The sequence below is a fragment of the Fulvia fulva genome, chromosome 8, assembly GCF_020509005.1.
Source record: "Fulvia fulva chromosome 8, complete sequence".
Classification (NCBI taxonomy): domain Eukaryota; kingdom Fungi; phylum Ascomycota; class Dothideomycetes; order Mycosphaerellales; family Mycosphaerellaceae; genus Fulvia; species Fulvia fulva.
Genome location: NC_063019.1, coordinates 951,834 through 975,963, shown reverse-complemented (window position 1 = coordinate 975,963; position 24,130 = coordinate 951,834). Strand labels below are relative to the sequence as shown.

Sequence of the window (24,130 nt, the reverse complement as noted above, 5' to 3'; positions counted from 1 at the left end):
ATGACGCGCTTTAGCCATCTTCACCTACCTCATGTTCGCCAATGAGAGTCTCCCAGCCGGGAGTCCTTTCCCATGTTTCTTGCCCGCAAGTGCTCGCAAAAAGTATCGCCCCCCAAACGCCTCAAGTCTCAATCTTCCATCCCATTACCATCCTTTCACCCAAAGTTTGCTCATGCTCATGCTCATGCTCATGCTCATGCTCATGCTCATGCTCATGCTCAAGCTCTGCTCAAGCTGTCCCGCCGCCTTACCAATGCTCAAGAAGAAGATGAAGAAGAGGCTTCTCCCAACTTACCAGCACGACGCACAGCGCGATGGATCCGAGTGTTCTGCACCACAGCCTCAGCACGCACCACATCCTCCGCAACGAGCTTCGCCTGGTATGCACGGCCATCCATGAAGCGCTCGTACGCGAAGCCGCCCAGGGTGATGCCGCCGTGAAGCTCCTCCTCGGTGGTGACCATGTGGGGGCGGAAGTACTCCATGTAGTGGTACACATGGTTCATGCTTGGTTGCTGCGAAGAGAGTTAGCGATGATTGTGAAGGTATACCGTGATGGATTTCATACCATGGTGTTCAATACGAGGAGAGGCTTGTCAGGGTCCATGTCCTTGTAGTAGACCTTGATGACGTGCTTATCCTCCTCCCAGAGCTCTGGGCCGATCTCGAGGGAGCGGTAGCCAGGAGTACAGAAATGCGCCTATAAGCAGAGAGGTGTTAGTCATGTTCGAGAAGCTTGTGAGGGTGGCTTTTGATAACGTACCCAGTAGACGCTTGAACGGACTGGTGGCTTCAGGAGCTGAGAGGTGGTGATCCACACGCGAAACTCCCACAGACCACTATCACCACGAGCGTGACGCGTGACGATGAAGCCAAGGTTGCGAGCAGTCGTGCAATGGTTCGTCAGGAGGTTGTTGAAGTAGAAGGGCTCAAGATCCGTCTTCTCACGCTCCGCTTTAGGGTCCCATACAGCCTGGTGCAGCAACTTCTGAAGCTTGAGACTCGAGTGTATGTTGACTCCGAATCTGCGGTTGACGCGCTGCGACAAGATGAGAGTTTGTATGTCGAGGTTCTCAAGGATCATCTCCAAGAGCTCAGGGAGGTTGAGCACCCGAAAGACGACCTCGCGACCACGCTTGGTGAATGCAGGAAACAGACCAGGATGGAAGTACATCTTCTTGACTGGCAGTGGGTGAAGGAGGTCGAACTCCTCGTCGGTGGGTGGCGGAGGTCCCATCATCTCGTCGTCGTAGTCGAAGTCGGTGGTGTAGGTCTTGTAGCAGGGTGTGCGAGACATCGGCGGGTAGCCAATCATGCCGGCTGGGAACATCAGCGGTGCGGTCTGCAGTACGGCCTGCGGCTGCGGCGGCTGCGGTGCGAAGACATCGTCGGTCTCCATCTTGCTTCGTGCTGGGTAGTGTGCTGCCATCAGATGTTAGCTTGCGCAAAGTGCTGGCAGAAGCCTGATGCTCGCCTTGTCAAATGCGGTGTGTATGCTGTCAGTGAATCCTGGCAGCCAGGAGAAGGATATGGGTGTGTAGCTAGGCTATTGGTGTAAATGATGTCCTGCCTAGCGATGTGTTTGGAGCGAAAGAGGTGGTGTGTGAAGTTTGCAAGAACCGGAGAGAAGCTGGCGGAAATGAAAGTGGGCGCCGAGCTCGCCATGGTGATGCGGGACAACTATTGTTGCGCGTAGGCCAGCTGCAAGGACGTTACAGATTCCACGAAGCGAGGCCTAGTGCCAACGGTCGCCCATATGTGCAACAGCAGCACATGGCCATCAGCACATATCTGCAGACATAGACTGCGCACAACCATACGTTCAACTTGCTACATTGTCCACATGCATATGAGGAACTGTGCATTGGTTGACACCGCGAGAAGTCGCCGCCAGTTGCATCTTCAGCATACTGCCACCAATGGTGATGTCGACCACTCGACTGGACAACCCCAGACGATGGAACACCACAGCTGGCACCCAAGAGATTCGATAGATCGCTGTCCTTGCTTCGTGCCAAAAAAGGGTTGCACAGCTTCCTGGTAGAAAGTTGGAGCCTCGAGGACTGCGGTGAAAGTGCTGGCAAAACCTATCGTGGCTGGCATCTGGATTGATCATTTCCCAGCGAAGCGTCGAGCAGCCCAAAGACATCTCATCCACCACTTACGCATGTGCTCGCTGTGTACTTGAATAGAGTACCGCCGCCTGCGAAGCATAACCTCGGTGCTGTGCACCTCACCCCATGAGTCCTACCTGTACCATGATGTGCTACGCCTCCATCACCACAGTCTGCAGCACGAACTCGATCCGGACTGCTTTTGTAGCATGGACAGGAACTGTTTGCCATGCCAGAAGTTGTCGATGTCCCTCATGTCTTCTCTTCGCTTCTCCCTTGGCATGCCAGTATTCCTGGCTCTTTCGACTCTGCGTCCCGGCAAGCCCTGCAGCGTACATTCCTGTCCACGCAAAGCTTGTGTCGAATCGTCCATGCACGCTCATCGACTTGAACGCATGTTTATGCTGCTCAAGGAGCAGATGCGACGAGCAACGTCTGCACGTCGAGCATCTGTCGTCTGCTTTCACGTTTCGGGAAGACCCACTTTCGAGGTCAAAGCGTCCCGAGAACTTCACCTTCCTGAACTGTTTCTTCTGTTCAACATTGGCAGCACGTCCCATCACGAGAGACTGCGCTATACTTCTCTCGACCGCCACCATCATTGGAGCAAGATGTCTATCTACCCGAACGTGAACGACCCAGCCACATGCACTTGCAACACACGAAAAAGGAACGATGGAAGGCCACATAGCATTGCTTCTACCTGGTAGTCCGCTTGTCATGACACTGAAGGCATTCGGCTCAACAGGGAGACCGCCATCACTAGCAAGCTAGACAGCCTCAGCGCTCTGATCCTGATTCCCTTATCGCGCTCTTTTCTGGTCTACTGCCCATCTTCACCCTCCTCACCCTGACCCCACGGACACTTATCCTCAGCACCCGGCCACAGCGTCTTGCACAGTTCCCTTGCACATTCCCACTCGTCGTCCCTTGCTCCGTCCGAGCTATTCCCGTCAGCGCGTTGACTCTTCACGCAACGACATCGACCTACCTGATCACGATGGCCTTCCCGACCAACTGGTAAGCCCTTAGCACGATCGCAGACACGACTGTGTCGTACTCCTTGCGCGCTGTCTTGCAAAATTTGAAGCTGGTCGCGTCAGGCATGAGAATGAAGGCCTCGTGGGAGTCGTCACGACCATCAGGTGTATCGCTCTGTCATCAAGCCTTGGTAGTTCTTCCTCATCGTCGTGATCATGGCAAAGTGCGACGTCGGTCGCGGAGATGATGCGACTGGCATCGGCGAGGAGTTGGGGCCAGGCATTCTTGAGGGATGTGGCGGAGGGGATTTGCCAGTAGTGAGTGTAGCCTATGGTGTTCTTGGGTGTGGGGCTTGAAAGATGGAGGTGTGTCTGTGATGGAGAGTATGAGCAGACTGTGAGTCGACTACGAGCTCTTATACGGCATGTCTGGGACTGCGATTCTCCCATACTGGAGATGACCTGGCATTCCATTCGCTGCTGCCTCATTGAGGTGCCTGGTGATGTCGCACAGGCGTGCACTCACGCAAGGGGGTCAGTCTTCGGACAGGCAGCCACTCGAAGTTGTCGCGAAGCCCCATTCCGTACCAACAATATCTTCAGGCCACGATGAAAGCGACGTTCAGCAGCAGTTCCCCAGCCGGAGATCGACAACAGAAGCTGCAATAAGCCAGGTCGGGTGACGTTGCTTCCAGGAACAAAGTACTCCCCTTCCGCATCAGGATAATCCGGCACACTCTCGAGAGTTTTGTACCGTACAGGCAAGTGCCCTACTAGGTACGAGCTATGGAGCCCGGATCTGGTGGATTACGAGAACACAAACCTCAGTGATCACTGGAAGATGATTGGCACTCACTACAGACCGCCATCCACTGTATGTATGAGCAGTAATACCGTCTTCCATTGCCACAAGGTACATTCAGCTCTTGCGTGGTCAATCTTACAATCATTCAGATTGCTACCATCCACTTCTCGGCATCTTCACCACTGTCGACTTGCTGGCATCCTCACCTGGCATGCAACAGTCGTCAATCTGTCAGTGGTAGTCATCGACAGACTCCCTAGAGTCCTCCAGGCTCCTTGTCTCCCTCGCTTTCAGCCTCTCAGCCTTTCAAGGTTCAAGCCTTCCCGAAAACCGATATCCCTCAGCGCAGCCGAACCGCGTCAAACATCTCTGCAGCCGTCATCATCTGGCCCTCCCTCAGCTCCTCTCTCCGAGTAGTATTCATGAGCTCTATACCACCACTCATAGCGCCATTGACCTTGAAATCCCTCCGCACGAGCTTCTTCTCCATGGCGCCATACAACCCGCCCTGCATGACGTACATACGCCTCCAGCTCTCGTGACCAGTGCTGATGTTCTTCTTCGGTCTCAAGAGACAAAACTCGACCACATATGCAATAGCGTGCTCGGTGTGTAGCTGATCGTCAATGAAACCCCTAGGCGCACAGTGAATGTCAAGGTATGACCGATGATTAACGGGCTTGCCGTGGGATTTGGCAAAGTGGACTGGGATGGAGTTGTGGTGGTACCACGTGAACTCGGCCTTTTGAAGCTGAGTCCCGCGTCTCGTAAAGAAGTCGTTGATCCCGTCGGTCCCGAAGCGCTCGCCGTTGGCGGTGGCGAGCTTGAAGAACAGAGCCTGCTGCAGGAGACTCGAGCCGCCGATAGTGCCTTGGAACTGCTTGTTGACCCGCTGGCTGAGGAGGAGAGTCTTGGCATCGAGGCGGTAGAGGATGTTTTCGAGAAGTTCGGGTGTCTCGATGACGGCGTACATGGCGGCTGTTGAGGCTGGTGTAGGTGGGGGTGTGATGGGAGAATCTTACGAGTCTGTTGCTACTGGATCTGTCGATGTCTGCGATGGTAGGGTGGGCTCTTCCTGGGGAATTTGTTTGACAGGCTTCGTGGTACTGCGTTTCTTCGCCGTAGCCTTGGAACCGCGCTTCTTGGGCGCCATGGTCGGAGTTGTGGTGATGACGACGGTGGATTCGAGGAAAGCTGGACAAGAACGGAAGAATGTCAAAGTAACATGCAACTAGAGTGCCGGGAGATCAAGGCAGAAAAATCCAAGACGATGAGGTCATAGATGACACTAAAGCGCCGAATGTCATGTGCCGTGTTTGTGGAGTGAATATGGAGATACTAGAGCTTGTCGTGCCACCTCATTCACCATCGACTCGCTTTACGACCCAACAAAGCGGGTCGCTGGCTTCGCTGTTCCTACTTTACGGAGCATGAGATCCCAAGCCGCTCGCAAAATCACTGAGTGGTCCCAGGTCCGCTGTTCACTCTCATCCCTCGAGAGCACTTTCCCGCAACTTGTTCCCCAGCCTCCCCAATCGGTCTACGACATCATCTGGGTGCGTCTCGTGCTTCCAGGAGATTGTTGATCCGCTTCTGGCAGTATGGACTTGATAAAGAGCCCAGCCATGCGCGAAACTCTCAAACCTCCCAGATCCAGTGCTTGGCCGGTCCGTCTTCTAGCATGTACTCTTTCCATAGCTCCCCACCGAGTCTGTCCACTACATCAGGATACCGGGTGCTGCGCTCGTTGTTGCTATGAACGAACTCCGCGAATGCACCGGAAATGTCAGCAAAGAACGAGAGATCCGGGTTGAAGCCGTCGGCCTCCGTCGCGAGCGTCAGCTCCTCTACCATGAGCATCCGTAGTGGACAGCCGTATTCCGTATGATCAAGGACGTGCTTTATGGTCGTGAGGCACGCAGTGTGATGCTGAAGTGAGTGAAGAAGCTCCAGCATAATCAAGTCCTGGAACTCGGAAAGCGTGTACTTGTCACCCACCAACCAGCAATCAGTGAGAAGGCGACATAGCTGGTCCTTGTCCCCATAGCCGTCGAAGTTTTCTGGCATATCTCGCTTGGCCAGCCAGAAAAGCAGGATCTTGAGGGCACAATAATCGCCTTCCAACCCCAGGTGGATAAGGGCGCCATGGCTCTCTGCTCGGCGGTTCTCGACTCGGCCTGCAAGGATTCCGGTGCTAGAGTCGAAAGCGCTCACGGGCAAGTGATATGCTGTGGGGTCGTTGTTGAGGTAGACTTTGACGAGTTGCGCCAGCTTCAAGTTCCTGCGAGGTGAGGTTAGAGCGAACCCTAAACATGTCAGATGGTTGTTAATACCCAATGACAGTGTCGACACCTCCGAACTCCATCTTCGAAAGACGGAAGGTGTTGTAGTGTTGAGTAATGCTCTGGTGTGGTGTGGTATTGTATCTAGCTGTGACCGTGTATATGCGATGGCAGTATTGGCGTACGGTTGGTGGTGGTCTGCTGGTTGTGGATGCGAGAACGACTGTCAGTGGTTGGCTCAAGAGTTGCAAAGACCTGTCATCTTGATCCACAACTAGCATGTGATAGCCAGCTTCACTCTGCCTTATTCAGTTTGCCCTCACCTCAACCACCCTGGCCCCACGGATTCGTCCCTGTCTCGTCGTATCCCATCCGGCTCCCTCTCCTCCATCTGCTTATGCCTCTCAGCTTCCGAGCTCCTCCATTCACTGCTCACGCATCTTCTCCCAGATCCAGTGACCCTTTGGGTCGCTATCAGACACCATATACTTCCTCCAACCCTGGCCCTCACACTTGATCCTGCTCTTGAACCCATCGCCGTGATACGTCTCACACTCATCCCTTGCCTCAGGGAACTCTACCAGAAAGTCTTCCACATCCTCGAAGGTCCTAAGTTTGTGATAATCCAGGCCCATCTCGTGTCGAAACTTCCAGCAGAAGTCGTCGAGCAGCAGAGCGCGTAGCGGTGAAGACTGGTCGGTGGGAGTGTTGTGGAAGGCAAACTTGATGTCGTCGACCTGGACTGATCCTCCTTCGAGGATTCGGAGGAGCTCCAGCATGGCGGCGTCCTGGAGCTCTGGCATTTGGTGGGTTCCTCCCAGACACCAGACTTCTGTCAGGATGGTACAGGCCTTTTCGTGCTTCATCTCGCTGATGTCGTTCATGGGTAGTCGCTCTTTGATGCAGTAGTAGAGGAGCATCTCTACGGCTTCGATAGTTCCGGCGATGAAGATCTCGATGGCTTCGCTGAGATCGTCGTCTTGACCTATATCGCGGCCTTCACACACGAACTGCTCAGACCTGGCTGCCTCGATTGCGTTGGCGAAGAATGTTGAAGCTGACTTGAGGATACTGCTTTGCAAGTAGTAAGATTTGTGCTTGACCATGCTGTCATCGAAGACGCGGATCTCAAGCATTCGATCTTTCTTGCCGCTGTCAAGGTCAGATGAGACGATGTGAGGATGGTGCCACCTGACGCACCTGAAGAGCTTGTCGGTTTGACCACCCATGTTCTTAGCCGCAGTCATGTGTCTGTAGCGTAGATGGGTGACATCTGACAGTGACATGCAAAGGTCGATGTGGTGTATGTGAGTGCGTCACGAGAAAGATGTATTTCTGTGATGTTGATGCGAACCTCTTTTTGAATGAAACTATTTCAAGTGAGCCATGCGCAGCTTTGGCGAGTCCGTTTGCACTCACTTCAGCATGAAATCCAGACCACCAACGCCTCGCTAATCCCACACCAAAACCCCGCTCGCGCCTCACGGCGTCGCCTCCATCAACTCCCTCTGCAACTGCCACGACGCTGAATCCCTCCTCTTCCTCGGCGTCCGCAACGCCCCATCACACGAGCTGACACAACGCTCCTACTGCTCCATCTCCGCCTCACTCCTCCCCACCACAACCTGCGGCGAATGTCCACTCGTCTGTGGTGCCGGCGCAGGTCTCTCCGGCTCATCGTCCACATCCATCACGTCAGCCCCATTCGTCGCCTGCGCCTCTTTCGCGCCAAGATGACCATCCAAGGTCGCTTGCCCATTCTGTGCCACGGCTGCTCCGCCATGCGCGGGCTCAGGCTTCGCGGCTTGTTTCTGCTTGAATTGTTTGTAGGTCATGGTTTTGGGGACGACGTCGGTGAGGAACTCGAGGTTTTCGACGCGGGCTACTGCGTTGGCTATGCGGTCACATCAGTACCCACCATCCTTCGCAGTCATGTAGCATGGCTTGAACTTACCAACATCGCGATATTGAATGTTCCGCCGAGGTTTCTGTGCGTTCTCGGTCCTGACTTGGTTGAAAGAGTGCTCGACGAGATGGCGTAGGAACATTTCGGTCGCGACTGTGATTACGAAGGCGGCATTGTTGCTGCAGGCGCTGATGTCCGGGTCGACGGCGATGATTTTCTTGACGCGGGCGAGGGGCAGACTGGCGGTGCCTGTGATCTCTTCGGGAGGCGCGATGGGTGTGTTGTTGTACGGCATCGTGGCGACTTGATCGTGTTGAAGGGACAGGATGTGTTGCTGCTGGTATGGTGTATCGACGGTAGAACTCCACTACACGCATGTCATGTTCAAGACGCGAACGAGGAAGACGCGCCCGTCGGTTGATTCTCGGAATCGGAGCTCCAAAGGCTGAGGAGACAAGACGTCCATGGACCACAGCTTCCACAATCTCACAAAGACAACTGTCACCTAATCACCCCACCACAGCAATGATCGCCCTGCTCTACATCTACGAGACCCACGAAATGCAATGAACCGCCGCACCTCCACCCTCTCCCTCCACACTCCCTCCCACTCCCGCACCCGCACCCGCGACCGCCGCGAAAGCTATGCCACCTCCGTAACATCCTCGCAACGCAAACCCCTCCACCGCCGCCAGTCCACCCTATCGCAGAACGAGACTGGTCTTCAGAGTCATGTCAGCCCCGCCGATGCCATCGCGGCCGAAGAGATCGCCGAGATCAAACGATATGAGGACTTCACCACCATAGATTGGGTCCAGGACGCCGCACGCGAGAATCAACGCCGCAAGGTCCGTCGGCAGGAACGAGCGAATTTCTTCGATGCAGAAGGCAAGCTCGGTTGGAGGAGGAAGGTGTGGGAGGCTTACGATGCTGGGCAGGGCTGGATTGTCATTACGTTGATAGGTGCTGCGATAGGTCTGAACGCGGCTATTCTGAATATCGTGACGGAGTGGCTGAGTGATGTAAAACTTGGGTATTGTACCACTGCCTTCTACCTTAATGAGAGCTTTTGTTGTTGGGGAGCGGAAAGTGGGTGTGAGGAGTGGCATCGGTGGAGTAGTTGGAGTGGGATTAACTATGTGCTGTACATTGCGTTCAGTACAGGGTTTGCATTTGTGAGCGCGAGGCTGGTGAAAAGTTTCGCGCCATATGCGGCGGGGAGTGGAATCAGTGAGATCAAGTGTATCATTGCGGGATTCGTGATGAAGGGCTTTCTCGGCTTTTGGACGCTGATGATCAAGAGCATTGGACTACCGCTGGCGATTGCGAGTGGGTTGAGTGTTGGTAAGGAGGGGCCGAGCGTGCACTATGCGGTGTGCACGGGAAATGTTGTCAGTAGGATGTTCGACAAGTATCGACGAAATGCTGCGAAGACGAGGGAAATACTGTCGGCTTGCGCGGCTGCTGGTGTGGCTGTTGCGTTTGGAAGTCCGATTGGAGGTGTGCTGTTCAGTCTGGAGGAGATGAGCAACTACTTCCCGTTAAAGACGATGTGGAGGTCCTACTTCTGCGCTCTGGTTGCGACGGCAGTGCTGGCTGGCATGAATCCTTTTCGAACTGGACAGCTGGTCATGTTCACTGTACGATATGACCGGAGCTGGCACTTTTTCGAGATACCCTTCTACATTATCATTGGAGCTTTCGGCGGAATGTACGGAGCTTTCGTCATGAAGTGGAATCTACGAGCGCAGGCATTCCGGAAACGTTATCTTACCAAGTATGCGATCCTAGAAGCGACACTCCTCGCCCTCGGCACGGCAATCGTCTGCTATCCGAACATGTTTCTACGGATCGACATGACCGAGAGTATGGAGATTCTCTTCCTGGAGTGCGAAGGCACACACGACTACGACAAGCTATGCGACAAGTCGAATCGCTGGCACATGGTTCTATCCCTAGCAATAGCCACAGTCTTGCGGATCTTCCTCGTCATCATCTCATATGGATGTAATGTGCCTGCTGGCATCTTTGTTCCCTCGATGGCTATCGGTGCCTCCTTCGGACGCATGGTTGGCATCCTGGTACAAGCACTCCACGAATCCTTCCCAGACGCTGCGTTCTTCGCAGCCTGCAAGCCCGACGTGCCTTGCATTACGCCGGGAACATATGCATTCCTTGGTGCTGGCGCAGCACTTTCGGGTATCATGCACCTGACAGTATCGGTCGTGGTCATCATGTTCGAGCTTACCGGCGCCTTGACATACATCTTGCCGACCATGATTGTGGTTGGCGTGACGAAAGGGCTGAGCGAGATCTTTGGTAAAGGCGGCATTGCGGATCGCATGATCTGGTTCAATGGCTTCCCTTTTCTGGATAACAAGGAAGAGCATACCTTTGGCGTTCCAGTTTCGCAGACCATGACTGCCGATCCGACAGTGCTACCAGCAAGTGGCTTGACTTTGAGCCAAGTCGAACGAGTCACTGCAGAAACGAAATACCAAGGTTTTCCGATCGTTGAAGATCTCGAGTCGAGTATGCTCCTCGGATACATTGGACGGACTGAGCTGAGGTATGCGATCGATCGCGCCAAGCAAGCCCAGCCCTTGTCACCGCAAGCGAAATGTCACTTTGCACCACAAGAGGCACCTCGAACAGCAGTGCCGCCCTCAGCGATTACCGCGGCAGTCTCTTTCGATGAATTGGACGCAACCGCTGGCGCCATGAACGTCGACTTCAGCAAATTCGTCGACCCAGTGCCTCTAGTCGTACATCCACGCCTACCGCTCGAAACAGCAATGGAACTGTTCAAGAAGCTCGGTCCCCGAGTCATCTTGATCGAGCACCGAGGGCGCGTCACTGGTCTGGTCACCGTAAAGGACTGTCTCAAGTACCAGTTCCAAGCAGAAGCTCACGAAAATCCACGAGATGACAGTGGCCAGCAAGCCACGCAAGAGAAGCTCTGGGATATAATTCGGGGGTCTGCAACCTGGATTGGTGGCAAGATTGGGCGAGCGAGTGGTGGCAGATTAAGGCTAGGTGATCATCATAGCCATTCGAGCTCGCCGCCGGATAGTGCTGATATACGACAATCTGATGGGTTGGATGAAGAAGGGAGGGGCCCTGCCGCTGGCGGCGTGGAGTTGCAGGATAGAAGGGAGGTGCTTTCGTAGGATGGCTTTTGGAGATGGGATACAGTACGTTCATGACTTCAGCCGCCTCAGCTTTCTGAAGCGATCAACTCGATGTACCGTTGGTATGCGAATGCGGCAGTATGTTAATGTGTACCTGGACGATCTCGCCCAGCCTGAAGAGGGACAGCAGATCACTGCTGAGATGTTTCACGCGAAGGGCAACGCTGTACGTACCGCACCTACAGCAGGCGGTACGCACTCCGGCAATCGGACTGGCTCTGGAAAGGACTTTGTGGCACCACGAACTCTTAGATGGTTCACGCGAGGCTGGACGTTGCAGGAGCTCATTGCCTCCTCGCATGTAAAGTTCTATTGCAAGACTGAGAAGTCTATCGGCGCTTTGTCTGACCTTGTTCTGCCCGTTTCCCAGGTGACGGGCATACATGTCAGCTTATTGAAGCATCAACGCCTTCTAGCTTCCTTCAGCATAGCACAGCGAATGAATTGGGCATCGAAGCGGGTCACTACTCGAGTAGAAGATCGAGCTTATTCCTTGCTCGGTATTTTCAATGTCAACATGCCTGTCATCTACGGCGAAGGAGCTAAGGCCTTCCAACGTCTGCAGGAAGAAATCCTACGCGCCTACTCAGACCATACTATATTCGCTTGGCGACCTAGCGGGCCCGAAGAAACTCGGTCTTATCGTCAAGATCTGCTCGCTTCTTCACCCGCCGACTTCCACCATCCGAGTTTCAAATGCTTGAGGAAGACACCGCGCGGAAGCTCACAAAGAGAGTATGAGATCACAGCGAGAAATGTCACTTTCGACCTGCCGGTACTTGACGTCCCAGTGGCTCGGCGAGGTAGTAAATCACACCCTACCCACACCGTGGCAATGCTCAATTGCGGTCATGAAGATCGGCTGACTTCCCACATCACGCTTGTACTCTATAAGAACTCAACAGGCGACTATTCCCGTGCCTCTTTGCATGAGTGCGACATATATGATGCCGGGCTGCTTTATACTCGGCGGAGGATCGTTGTCGCGCGTTCCTGTAGAGAGGTCGAGCTTCAAGGGCATGGGTCAGATACGCCTCAGCCTGGCAGTGCGTCTCTTCTTCGCTGCAAAGGCTCTATCACCCTGGAAATAGCGGATGCAGAAGGAGAAGTCACCGATTCAGCTTTGGCGTGCGGAACCTCCTGGGATGGTGTAAGTAAGTGCATTCACATGCCGCACCATTACAATGCAGAGATCAAGTCTGCGCTCACCACTGGTGGAACCTGCCTACAGTCTTCAGCGGATCTGTCACAATTCAACTGAGAGAGCATCGGGGCAGTCTACGCAGGTTCACAGTGCGAGCCTTCTACACAGTCAAAAAAAAACTCAGTACTCACACGATCCTCGGACAGACTCCCAGGTCGATCATCGATGTACGCTCTGATTCAGAACAGACCGGTATCTCACCCTTTCACACGCTGGCTGGTCGATTTTGCAAGAGTATGGCCATACTGGATGGACCTACCGTAGTAGTCGCTACATACGCCACCAAGGACGTGCTCGGCGGGAAGTGGAGAGTGATTGAGTTCGAGGCCGTACGGTGGCCCCTTGTTCCCAAGACGAAGTTTCGGAAAGCAGTCAGTATTTATGACGCTTATCGAACGTATCTACATTCGACGTTATGCCAAGACCGGACCCAACACCTCAAGGACAGCATAAGCAGGATAGCTCAAGGAGATCGCACGCGGGATATGATGTAGTACAGAGCCTTTGAAACCCAAAGCATGGACGATCTCCACGCTTGTGTCGGCATCAATTAGTGCGTCGCAAAGCCTCGCACACTCTTCTGCATGTTTCTTACCTCTTTACTCTTTAACAAGATCAACATCAGACGAGGGCTGGACACGAGCTCGGCAGTCTCATCACGGCAAAACTTCACCAGATCCTCCGTGCCAAGCTAGATTCTATTAAGCAAGCTGCGGCTATTTTCGACATATGAAGTGATTGAATGGCTTTCAGCGCCTTCCTCTGACCACACATTAATGCAGTCTCCCAACGCAACGAGTTGGCCCTCGGCCCTGTTTTTAGGTCATTCGACACTCCTTGATGCCTATCACCTTGTCCCTCGTGTTAATTCGGTCATTACACCTTCATATAGTACGTTTAAAACAACGAGGAGCAAGTCTGACTTGTATGCTCAACAGCAAATGTATACAGCCGCGACTTCGAGCCACGAGCTGCACAAATGCATTATTGGGGCAAAACGATCGATCTTGGCCTACAGTCCTGGGCATAGTTTTTACAACCCCTGTATTTACGCTAACCCCTTCCGGCTATCCATGTCCATCTCAGAAGGTGTTGCTACCTTCAATCTCACTATCAAGAATGGGTCAAGCTCACACCTGAGGACATACAACGTATATGCAAGAGTATGCGAGAACGCTGCGAGGCAGTAATAGCCAACAATGGAGGACACACCAGGTGGTGAGCTACGCCAAGCAGTGGATACATCCTTCCTAATGAGGAAAGGTGAAAGAACAGGGGCTGTAAAAACTATGCCCAGGACTGTAGCAAACTCCCACCTGTATCACTGTGCATTGATACTTGTGCAGTTCATCCAACCTGATACGCCATCATTGTCTCGCAACGAGTGACGCGCTACCACTAACCCAAGACCGATTGCTGGAGACACTGTTTCTTGTTCGATATAAAGCGCTTGTAGACTGACATGACAGTACTTCAGAAGTTACTATAACTCTTTAGAAGAGCGACAAAAGTTAGTTGGTTAATGTGCCCATGACTTGGAACGCTGAGTGGCAATTTATAGCTTTCCTAGCAAATATGTGGTCACGCGCATCACATGAGTGCCAAGACCGAAGCACAATTTAGATTCATGCGTTCTTTTTGCATGCGCTTTGGAACTCAGGTGCTGCGAGGGAGTAAGGAACTTCAGGTCCATTCATACAACGAAGAGAATAGACAAAAGGGGTTTCGTAGGAGCAATGTCTACCTTCCTCGATGACCGCCAATTCAAGCGCGGGCTGCTGCCCGGATGCATTTAGATATGACCAAGGCGTGCATCGACACCTACTCATAACCACAAAGTTGACATACACATAACCGCCATCGCAACTTGAACCCAATCAGCCAAACAAAAAGGCTCGAACCCATCCACACGAGCAAAAAGAAATCCCAGCGCATTACATGCTAGGATATCCTTAAGGTCAGAACTTCACATATGTGAAGTTCACCTATTCTCAACAACCAAGCTAAGCTCAAGGGCACAGAACGACTAGCTCGAATTACAATCAAATATTGATCTCGCACATGTTATGCGGTCGTCTCCGGTGAGACCAGAAATCAATATTTGAAGGGTGGTGAATTGTTGCGCCAGTCAGCTCTTACGATTGAGACAATCGGGCCTAGTTTCTGGCTTCACCACGGTGCTTACTTGTGATTGGCTTGCTTGGTCGTTGATGTGAGCAAACAAATGCTAATGGATTATGTAGGCTGTTTGCGGGAGGGCCCGTGATGGCGGTTGAGGACGACGATTGCTGGGAGGGTGTCCCGCGCAGGGAGAGCAAGTGACGGACAACAGTGAAGTAGATGGATCTATAGAGTTGCAAACCACCATGTACCAGCGGATGTTATATTGACCCGAGGCATGGGTGCGGCGCCATTGCCTCTCGACCACCTGCCACTGAGCATCACGCCACCAAGCTCACTCTCCTTCTATCCTGGAGCTGCAACAAAAGCAGGATCACACATGATCCTTGTAACACCTACCGGCTGGTCAAACGTCCATGGATTGTCCATCGCGAAAGTGACACCTGTTGTTGATCGTCCCTCAAGTATGTCACTCTGTGGAAGGTCTCACCGCAGCGGTTCGGAGTGTATCTGTGGAGTCACATAGCAATCATCCGTTCCTATGAAAGGGCGGCTGTGACAGAATTGTTCATTTCATATAAGTTACATCAAGCATTCCTGGGGTACCTTCGAAGCAATCGCTCATCTCTTCCTCGGGACTATCACCATCTCACCAGCGCCAACGCTGGCTATAACAATACAATGGTCACAATATGCAACCTGAAGGTGCATCTCATGCTCAATCCCAACCATCTTCACCATCGCTATCCTTCTTAGCGACGCTCGACTTCCGCGGGCGTCCTCTCTTCTTCGGCGGCCCATTCGATCCGCCATCGACCGACTTTCTCTTCTTGCCACGCGAAGGACCTGCAGAAGGACTCTTCGCCGAGCTGCCCTCACTACGAGCATCGTCATCGTCCTCCATCAGGATGTCCTCATCATCGTTGTCGGAGCCAACCTTGACTTCAGTGTCCACCGAGAAGAGCTCCACGAAGTTGGTGCACTTAGCACGCAGCGCGGCTTCCTCGTTCGGCAAATTCATGATTCGACTGATAGCCTTTTGGTATGCCTCTGTGAGAGCAGGAGCGTTTGTCGCACGCCCAGCCAGCTTCTGTTCCTTTTTGGAGTCGTCCTTGTCAGCCTTCTTGGTTGTCTTCGGCTTGCCCATGTACTTCTGTGCGTTCCAGAGTTTGCGGAGGTAGGTGCGAGTCTCCCAAAGCAGAGACAAGACTTGTGCCGATACTGCGAGGCGTTGAAGACGAGCTGCATCAAGAGTCTGAAGGTGCCTAGAATCGTCCATGGCGGGCGCCATATTGTCAGAAGTATTCTCCATGGTCTGGGAGGTTGGTATCGGGATGTGTAGCTGCAAGACCTCACTCTCGATGGCTTGCGCCACAGATGTGCCGGTGCTGGCGAAGAGCTTCTCCAAGCACGACAGCAGATGGGTCAGATCTGCAGGCAAGTCATACTCGAAGAAGGCGAAATTCTCAGCGCAAAAGCGCACAAACTGAAGATGCGTTGAGACACCACTTGCGTCGAGCTTGAGCTTGGATGGCTCGAAGTCCAGAGTAGCACACAAGTTCGTGAAGAGCTTGGCGCGGACCTTTGCCTTGCCAGTCTTCAAGACGTCCCAGAAGAAGTGGAGTTTCGAAATCGGAGGCTGGCCAGTACAACCGTCAACGTCTTGCGTCACCGCCTTCTGGTAGTCGAAAGCCTTCTCAACCGCTTTGACCAGTCCCTTCTCGAAGACATTCTCGTACTTGCCATATTGCTCGCGGTGGGCCAAGAATGCTAATTTGGCGATGGCAGGGACCGTACAGGTCTCCAGTGCAACAAGACTAGGGCCGCTGTCACCTGGATGTGCCATACCACGCTTGTTGATAGACACCACGATGCGTGCCGCAGCCAAAGCAACGTCGCTTGATGTTGCAAGGGCAATGCGCAGGAATTGCGGCAGAAAGCGTTGCGAAAGTGAAGCTGATGCCAATTCGTAGTCAGCTGCTTGATATGTGCCACCCAGACGCTGCGTTCCGCTCTCTACACCAGCCGCTAATGCTTCGCTCTCTTGGACTTCCTCACCACTAGTGAAGAAGCCTTGGAGACTGTCGAGTAGCACATGCTCAAGGGAAGGTATGTGATCTTTGAACACCGCTTCGATCGAGTTGGTGACATCTGCCCGGAGGAAGTGCTTGGGATGCGCCTGGCAAATTTCGCAGATGCTCTCGATGGCTGCCTCGCGGATCGGGAGTGGCTGCTTTGAGCTGGTGAAATAACAGACAACGTCCACCAGTAAAGCGGCAGCACTATTACCCTTGTACCACGTGAACGTTGTTCTGAGATAGTTCAGCTCAGACTCGAAGTCGCAAGCCTTGCCGAATTGTCCAATGATGGTCAGCAACTTGCTGTACTTCGAGAGAGGCTTCTCGTCATTGGGGATGACAGTATTGCCTCGACGCAAATCATCCAACTGCTTCAATGCTGACTTGACGAGATTGGTCAAGCGTTGGTCTTGCTGGTTGAGCACTGTGTGAATCGTCCACAGACAAGGTGCCACGACAGTCAGCTCAGACCTTGGGAGCCGGCCGAGGTTGTTCAACAGCGACTTCGTCAGGCCGTCAAGTTTGACACGATTGATGCCTGACACTACCGGTAGAGTATGACGTAGGATCATAAGAGCGTTGTGATACACGTCCAGTTCGTCATGAGTGGTAAGGACTTGGACGTACGGAGCAAGGTGTTCGAGCTGAGTCGCGGTGAAGAGTCGAGGGGCAGTCCTGGCGAAGACGTTGAGAGCTCGCAGGACAGCACCCTTAGGTGGCTCACCTGGTATGTCGTTACCGTCAAGAATGCCATCGAAGAGTGCACCGATGAGGGTCTTGCAGATGCGGGCGTTCTGGGCAGCTTGCTTAGAGTTGGTGAGCAAGGTCTTGATCAGGACCTCCAGAACCGTGGCGATGTTATCACCAAGCTCGACGGTCTGAATGATCAAGGCAGCATGCGCCCGAAGCTGAAGAAGTCCGTCGACAGAGTTGTCGCCCTCTGGCTTGACATTTTTGAAAGCGAGGAACCAGACCTCCTCAATAGTGGATTTCGCCACCTCGGCCACACTCTCATCGGCATCGTTAATGCGCGTGATGAGGGCATTGGAAATTGCTGCACGAATCTTGTTGTTGTTGTACCGTAGGTAGACTTCCTTGAGGAAAGCCATCGCTCGCTTCCGTACACCCACAGCCGAGTCGTTTGTTCTTGGGATGACCTTCTCGTATATTTTGAGTTCAAGAGCGGGACGGAGTGCGACACACTTTTGAGTTAACAGGAGAGCACTGTCGCGGACCAGTGATGAGGGGTCGCTGAAGAGGCGGACGATCTGAGCAATGATTGTCTGGTGGCGGTCCAGTACAGAAGGATCCTTTTCCAGCAGTGTGGTCACGCTCTTCAAGCTGCGACTTCTGACGGTCGGCTGCTCGCTGTTCATCGAGGCAAGCACTGTGTTGAACATGCGACCGAACGCTCTGCACAACCTCGAGTTCGCAGCGACGACTCTGCCTGCAAGTTTGCCTTGTGGTGTCGTAAGGTTTCGGAACATTGCATTCTCTTCCAGCCAGTGCTCATCTGCGATCATCTGACGAAGCTTGGACTGTAAGTCTTTCGCCGTCCTGGGAGTGCTGTTGCTTTCGTCGTCACCTGAGGCGCCCTTGGCTTCGCATACGAGCTCCGCCCATTGCACCAAATGATAGCCGCGTGCGCTCTGAAGTCCGAGGTCGCTGCCGTTGGTGTCGCGTGTGTCGATGTATTCAACGAGCACTCTGTAGGGACCATCAGAGGCCGTGAGGTGAGCGTAGTCCAAGTCTCCGCTTTCGCTCCGCTTCGCCAGATCCGCAAGCTGCCTCGCGACAGCATCCTCAGCCTCGTGTCCTTCACCGGCTCTTGCAGTGCTGGCTTGAACGTCCAGGATACCGCATCCAATGACACCGATTAGTTCTAGAGCCAGAGTCCTCGCTGGCGCGGGCTTCTTCGGGTTGTCCGCGATCTCGAGTAGCTGCGACACAAGTACTCTGAGAAGTAGTTCTGCAGCGGGATAGTCGGTCGTGCCCAGTACGTTGAGGAAGTCTTCAGTAAAGATGTCGAGCAGTCTGCGGAAGGGTTCATCGGCGGCCTTGGAGGTGGACAGAGCGCGCTCGACAAGACTGCGGACGATGAATCCAGCGTTCGCCCTCGCACTTCCAATGAGCGGCTTGTAGAGGGACCTGAGATCAGTAGGGTGCCTCTTTGACTTCGCAGAGCGAGCTTTCTTTTTTCTGGCTACCCGGATGGCATCGTCGGAATCGTCGGCGTCATCTTCATCTTCGTCCTCCAGGTCGTTGTTTCTGGCGGTGACGGTCGCGCTCGCCTGCACCAAGCGCATGAACAATGCAGATACCAATTGAATAGGTTTCGCGTTGGGTACGGCGAACTGTCGAGCACTTTGCTTGGTAGCGGGCAGCTTCTCTAAAGACAGCAGAATTTCGCTGAGGATAGAGTTGCGCTGGCTGGTGTACTTGGTGAAGATGCGGGCGATGACATCCATTGCCGACAGTCGCACCTTTTCGAACGCCTGAATACCCAGTGCAGAGTCTCTTTCCACAGCTGCATTACTGGCGAAGATCAGAGTCTTGCACAGGTACTCCACACTCGAGATCTCACTCTCGTCGACATCGGTCTTAACAAAGAGATCACCAACGAGCTTCAGGGATCGGCTCGTCGCGCCAAGCAATGTTTTGACCTGAGCGCGGTTGTCTGATGCGATGTCGAAGCGAGGGTTTCGTTCGCCATTCTTCTCGCCTTTGACTCTGTCGATGGGCCGTAATTCGATCAGAGGCATAAGACCGGTCTCCACGACAGTGCGAAGGCCGTCCAACACAGCTTGTAGGAAGTCTTCGGACTGCAGCTCCTTGCGATGCGAGCCAGCAGTCATGATACGCATCAAAGTGCGAGAAGCTACCAGACCACTCTGTGTAGCTGTGATGCGTCCCAGCCATTCATGAACATCGTGGTCCGTCCAGTCGCTCCCGATGTTAAGTGATACAGTTTGAAGAGTGTTCAACAAACTTTCGCAAAGTCTCTCCACTCTGACCAGATGGTCGACATCGATGTCATCCAACCTTCCAGCGTTGATGACAGCTGATACGGCGGCATCTAGTCTAGTTTGAGGATCGAATTGGAGTATAGGCGCAGACTGATCATCCTGATCTCGCATCGCGAACAGTCTGCTTCGATAGTTGGAAGCTTCTCCAGAGGTATCCGGTTGCATCCTGTCTTCGTCCTCGAAAATGTCTGCTAGCAAGTCCTGAAGGTCTTTCACAGCCACGTCAGATTTGTGGCGCTGGTCGGCAGTAAGTGTACGGCTTTGTAGGACGGCACCTTGGGTCTTCGACGGCGAGATCTCGCGGACCTTCTGGTATTCTGCCCGCTGAGCAGGAGTAAGCTGTGCTGCCTGTACGTAGGCTTGAGGGGTGCCTTGCGAGCCTGTAGGAACGGCTTGCTGACTGCTGATCGAGCCATTGTACTCGGATGGCGCTAATGACGACCGAGGAAGGATCTGGACTGGTGCGAACTGGGCAAGCCTGGGCTGCGAAGGTGCTTGAGCGAGCTTCTGCTCGGAATGTGTCTGTCTGTTTGGCTTCGCAACCTTGGGCTGTAGAGGCGTCTGGTGGGTGATCTGCTTGTTGTGTTGCACGGCTTGCTTGTTGATCTGCTGGCTGCTCTTCGCGACAGGCTTCTCCTCGGGAGGCGGCGATTCGGGTACGAGGTATCTGTACTGCACTTGCGACGTATCGTACACCATCTTCGCAAACGTGCTCAGCTTTGGCTGCACTGGTGTTGGCTGGACAGCAGGCCCTTCGGCAAAGCGTTTCGTCGCCTTGAACTTGAACTGCGTCAACGTCTCGGCGTCCAGTAGTCGCTTCACGTCGTCAAGTGTCTTCTGGCATCGCTTCGAGGCGTCTTCGGCGCTTTGTGCTCCAGCACTCAGTACTTCGAGCTCGCGTTGTGTTGTCTTGATGTGGTCGAAGTCGAGGAAGTCGGTCGGTGCGGTGGTAGGCATGGATAGAGGTGCTGATATGAGATCTGGTATGGGCATGTCAGTAGCTGCAGACACAAGTCACAAACGCAGGTGTTGGCTGGGGCACGGCACGCGGGTTGGGGTGGGGAACAGTGAGGATGAAGTCACTAACCGGGATTGAAGGGGACAATGCTGCTGAACGGACTGTACGGGAGCGCCTCATTCACCGTCGGGACGCGCAGCTTGCGCATCTGGGACGATGGATCTCGTGGGTGTCCATTTGACTGAGCAGCCTGGCCGTGGCCGTTCTGCAGGTATGGGTTGTCCATCATGGCGATTGCTGTACAAGATCAAGTACACAGATTCTGCTATCGGCTCTGCTTCAGTCGTGGTCAGTTTCCATATCGCGCGACTGCACCTGGTGACAGTCCTTCGTTTGCAATGTCGATCGTCTGGAAGGCCGCATGCGGAGATATGTGTCTAGGATCCGCGTCGCGTGTCGCGTTCTGTTGGAACTGCGCTGATGTAGTCACTCGAGTCCAGCAATCACTGCGCAGTACGTATCTCCCCAATTGGCGCCCTCCTCTTTCAATGCGACAGCCGTAAAGGTGTACGTGCACGAGATGGAGAACCCTTCGGAGCAGAGCTCGCGTCCAGAAGTGGAAGTGGCAGAATGCACGCGGCACGTTTCACCGCCCGCATCGGTCGCACTTTCCCTGCGCCGATCACCTGCAATCCCGGGCACATCAGCCGCGTTCCCGTGTCGCGACTTCCTCCAGAACTTTTCCAGCTTCACATTCGAGCGCAACATCTTCACTGTCGCGAACCACCTCACGTGTGCTATACACCTCTAGGCAGCAACCTATCACATGTAAGATGGCTGCCATTGGCTCGCTAGTCTTTTGCATGGACTGTGGTAACCTCCTCGAGTCGAACACTGGACGCAAAGCGTATATCAGTTGCGATGTCTGTGGTGCTCAGAACAAAGGTAAGATCTATATCATCATTCAATGCTATACATACGTCTAACAGCACCCAAAGACACATCCTCAAAAGTCGTAACATCTCACTCCAAACCTTCAGCATTCCCTTCCGCCCTCCGGACACGCCTTCGCTCAGATGTACAGGAGATCTCAGAAGCCGACCGCCAAACCGAAGTCATCATCAAGCACACCTGTGAGAACTGTGGCAACGACGAAGTCAAGTTCTACACGATGCAACTACGATCTGCCGACGAAGGAAGCACTGTGTTTTATACATGTCTGAAGTGCAATCATAAGTGGAACACTAACAACTGAGCCACCCTCGACCGTTCCAATGGATCTGGTATCTATCAATTTCCGTTTCCATGCCGCGCCAAAACGCCGCGGCTATGCATCTTATGCCTCATGTGGTATCTTTATGCAGCAGCTGGAACTGGCACTGTGGCGTACTCGGCCTCGCCCGACTTCTCGAACTCGGCCATGTCGAGCGCGACGATAATGCTGTCCCTTACCACCTGGTCCGGATCATTCAAGAACGTTTTCAGGGTATCATCGACACCCTCCTCATCTCCGAGACTGCCAAGCGCTTCGGCAGCCTCATGTCGAACCATGCTCGCCTCCTTCGTATCGCTAAGGCACTCTGTCAAGCTTGGTATCGATGCAGGGTGGCCGAGCTGCCCGAAGACGAACGCAATCTCATGGCGGAACAGGGCAGATGGATCTTTGAAGCCAGCGGCAAGCGCATGGACTGCAGGTACGGCGGTGGGCAGATCAGGTGGTGAGGCCAAGTCGCGCAGTGCGAACATGGCTCGATACCGCTTGAAGAGTGGAAGGGCAGTGTCGAGGAGTGTTCTTTCGAGCTCAGGGATCGATGGCTTGTCCGCGGCTTGGGCCATGGGAGGGGCAGGATCGATGGACACGAAGTCGCTGGTGCAGATGGTCAGTACGTGGTCTATAGCGACATCGATTAGAGTCTACGAACCTCTGCTTCAACTTCTCCTCTTTCCTCGCACTCGAGTGCTCCCATTCTATCCTCTCAATCGCGATCTCACAAGTCTCTTTCACCACGTCGACCTCGCTCTTGTCATCCATCCTCTCTCTCAGCAGTGCAAGGCTGCCTTGATCTCCTAGCGCACCGATAGCCTCCGCCGCTTCGTGTCTCACCATAGCATCCTCCTGCCTGTCCTCGATGACGGCCCTCAGGAATGGAATCGCCTCTTCCTTTCCACTTTGGCCAAGGCAGTATGCCAACTCATGCTTCAACAGTGCAGACGGTGATGTGAGCGCAGCAGCTATCGCTTCAATCGCAGGAACCGTCTGTTCCGTCGCTGGCTCGAGTGCGGCGAGATGCTTGAGAGAAAAGAGGGCCCGGAAACGCGCTGCTAAGTTCGCGGACTCGTTAGTAAGGACATTTCGTAGTTGAGGCACAGTATCGTCCACTTCGATCTTGGAGGGAGACATCGCAGCGGGAGGGTGTGTGTAGTGAAGATGGCAACAGAGAATTGTGGCAGAAGCGCGTGTAGACCGTGATGATGCCCCGCCAAATTTCTTAATCAGATCGTACCAGGTTTTGGAGGGTCAGACCCTGCATGCGGCTTCGGTAGAATATCGGTCTGCCGATCTGACGCGTTTCACAACAGCTTCAACATCGAACAAGTCTCTGGCATTGCACAATCACTACACATCTCCATTTCCTTGACCATGACCTCCACCGACCCCGCTACCGGCCTCCCCCTCCCCGAAACCGCAATCCAACGCGTCCTCTTCACGTCCCCCACTGTCCACATCTACGGCATCCCACCCATAACCAGCACCAAGGGCTTCTCCGCCTCAACCTGGACCACAGGCGGCGCTCAGCAGATCTTCACAGCCCGCTTACGAATACTCGAGACCTCGATAGAAGGGCGTATAAAAGTCGACATAGTGCTCGAGGATCCTAACACAGGAGACCTCTTCGCAGCAGCACCCTATACAAGTCCCGCAGTAGTGCAGCAAGCAAATGATTCGTCCCGCTTCTTCGCTGTAAGGGTGGTGGGAGAGAGAGGGATGAAGGCGACCTTGGGGATTGGGTTTGAAGAACGGGGTGAGGCGTTTGACTTTGGCATTGCGTTGACGGATGCGAGGAAGGTGTTGGGGCTGGAGCAGAATGCTGCGGCCAATGCTATGAGGGGGACATCAACGAAAGTGAAAGAGGAGACTGAGATGAAGCAGGACTTCAGTTTGAAGGAGGGTGAGACGATTAGCGTACAGCTTCCGGGGAAGGGGAGGAGGCAGCCTCCTCCTGCAACGAATAATGGGAATGACAGCGCTGCGCTGTTCTCGATTGCGCCGCCGCCTCCTGCTGGGAAGGTGCATCATGATGAAGCGCCGACGGCCACGGCTGACGGAAAGTCGGCGCAGGAGCTTGGCTTTGATGATGGAGAGTTTGGGGAGTTCCAGTGAGGAGGGCTATTCTGATGGCTCCAGCCAATTAAGCACGAACGACGAACCCCCGTCGCGGACCATGTGTCATGAAAGTTGAAGGT

The 24,130-nt window shown here is 53.8% G+C and overlaps 10 protein-coding genes across 10 annotated transcripts; 3 read left to right on the top strand and 7 right to left on the bottom strand.

Moving 5' to 3' along the window:
- Positions 1-257: 257 nt before the first annotated feature.
- On the bottom strand, positions 258-1,399 carry CLAFUR5_10946 (uncharacterized protein; the record flags this gene model as incomplete). Its single annotated transcript, XM_047910094.1, has 3 exons — positions 258-515; positions 569-700; positions 764-1,399. The coding sequence occupies 3 exons, from the start codon at positions 1,397-1,399 to the stop codon at positions 258-260; spliced, it is 1,026 nt and encodes a 341-aa protein (XP_047765546.1).
- A 2,840-nt stretch (positions 1,400-4,239) lies between these two features.
- Positions 4,240-4,872, bottom strand: CLAFUR5_10945 (uncharacterized protein; the record flags this gene model as incomplete). Its single annotated transcript, XM_047910093.1, has 1 exon — positions 4,240-4,872. One exon carries the CDS (start codon positions 4,870-4,872, stop codon positions 4,240-4,242), a length of 633 nt encoding a protein of 210 aa, XP_047765549.1.
- A 665-nt stretch (positions 4,873-5,537) lies between these two features.
- On the bottom strand, positions 5,538-6,462 carry CLAFUR5_10944 (uncharacterized protein; the record flags this gene model as incomplete). Its single annotated transcript, XM_047910092.1, has 2 exons — positions 5,538-6,180; positions 6,233-6,462. 2 exons carry the CDS (start codon positions 6,460-6,462, stop codon positions 5,538-5,540), a joined length of 873 nt encoding a protein of 290 aa, XP_047765548.1.
- Positions 6,463-6,606: 144 nt separating this feature from the next.
- Positions 6,607-7,467, bottom strand: CLAFUR5_10943 (uncharacterized protein; the record flags this gene model as incomplete). Its single annotated transcript, XM_047910091.1, has 2 exons — positions 6,607-7,333; positions 7,382-7,467. 2 exons carry the CDS (start codon positions 7,465-7,467, stop codon positions 6,607-6,609), a joined length of 813 nt encoding a protein of 270 aa, XP_047765551.1.
- A 300-nt stretch (positions 7,468-7,767) lies between these two features.
- On the bottom strand, positions 7,768-8,382 carry CLAFUR5_10942 (DNA polymerase epsilon subunit C; the record flags this gene model as incomplete). Its single annotated transcript, XM_047910090.1, has 2 exons — positions 7,768-8,075; positions 8,136-8,382. The coding sequence occupies 2 exons, from the start codon at positions 8,380-8,382 to the stop codon at positions 7,768-7,770; spliced, it is 555 nt and encodes a 184-aa protein (XP_047765550.1).
- A 403-nt stretch (positions 8,383-8,785) lies between these two features.
- Positions 8,786-12,209, top strand: CLAFUR5_10941 (putative chloride channel protein; the record flags this gene model as incomplete). Its single annotated transcript, XM_047910089.1, has 2 exons — positions 8,786-11,253; positions 11,300-12,209. Coding segments are annotated over 2 exons (3,378 nt in total), but the record flags the coding sequence as incomplete, so codon positions are not given.
- Positions 12,210-15,321: 3,112 nt separating this feature from the next.
- On the bottom strand, positions 15,322-20,954 carry CLAFUR5_10940 (uncharacterized protein; the record flags this gene model as incomplete). Its single annotated transcript, XM_047910088.1, has 2 exons — positions 15,322-20,687; positions 20,795-20,954. 2 exons carry the CDS (start codon positions 20,952-20,954, stop codon positions 15,322-15,324), a joined length of 5,526 nt encoding a protein of 1,841 aa, XP_047765552.1.
- A 544-nt stretch (positions 20,955-21,498) lies between these two features.
- Positions 21,499-21,920, top strand: CLAFUR5_10939 (DNA-directed RNA polymerase I subunit RPA12; the record flags this gene model as incomplete). The annotated part of the gene is made up of 2 exons (XM_047910087.1): positions 21,499-21,610; positions 21,664-21,920. The coding sequence occupies 2 exons, from the start codon at positions 21,499-21,501 to the stop codon at positions 21,918-21,920; spliced, it is 369 nt and encodes a 122-aa protein (XP_047765182.1).
- A 101-nt stretch (positions 21,921-22,021) lies between these two features.
- Positions 22,022-23,066, bottom strand: CLAFUR5_10938 (Deoxyhypusine hydroxylase; the record flags this gene model as incomplete). Its single annotated transcript, XM_047910086.1, has 2 exons — positions 22,022-22,532; positions 22,588-23,066. The coding sequence occupies 2 exons, from the start codon at positions 23,064-23,066 to the stop codon at positions 22,022-22,024; spliced, it is 990 nt and encodes a 329-aa protein (XP_047765183.1).
- A 240-nt stretch (positions 23,067-23,306) lies between these two features.
- CLAFUR5_10937 (Adaptin ear-binding coat-associated protein 2) lies at positions 23,307-24,047 on the top strand (the record flags this gene model as incomplete). The annotated part of the gene is made up of 1 exon (XM_047910085.1): positions 23,307-24,047. One exon carries the CDS (start codon positions 23,307-23,309, stop codon positions 24,045-24,047), a length of 741 nt encoding a protein of 246 aa, XP_047765174.1.
- Between the last annotated feature and the right edge of the window lie 83 nt (positions 24,048-24,130).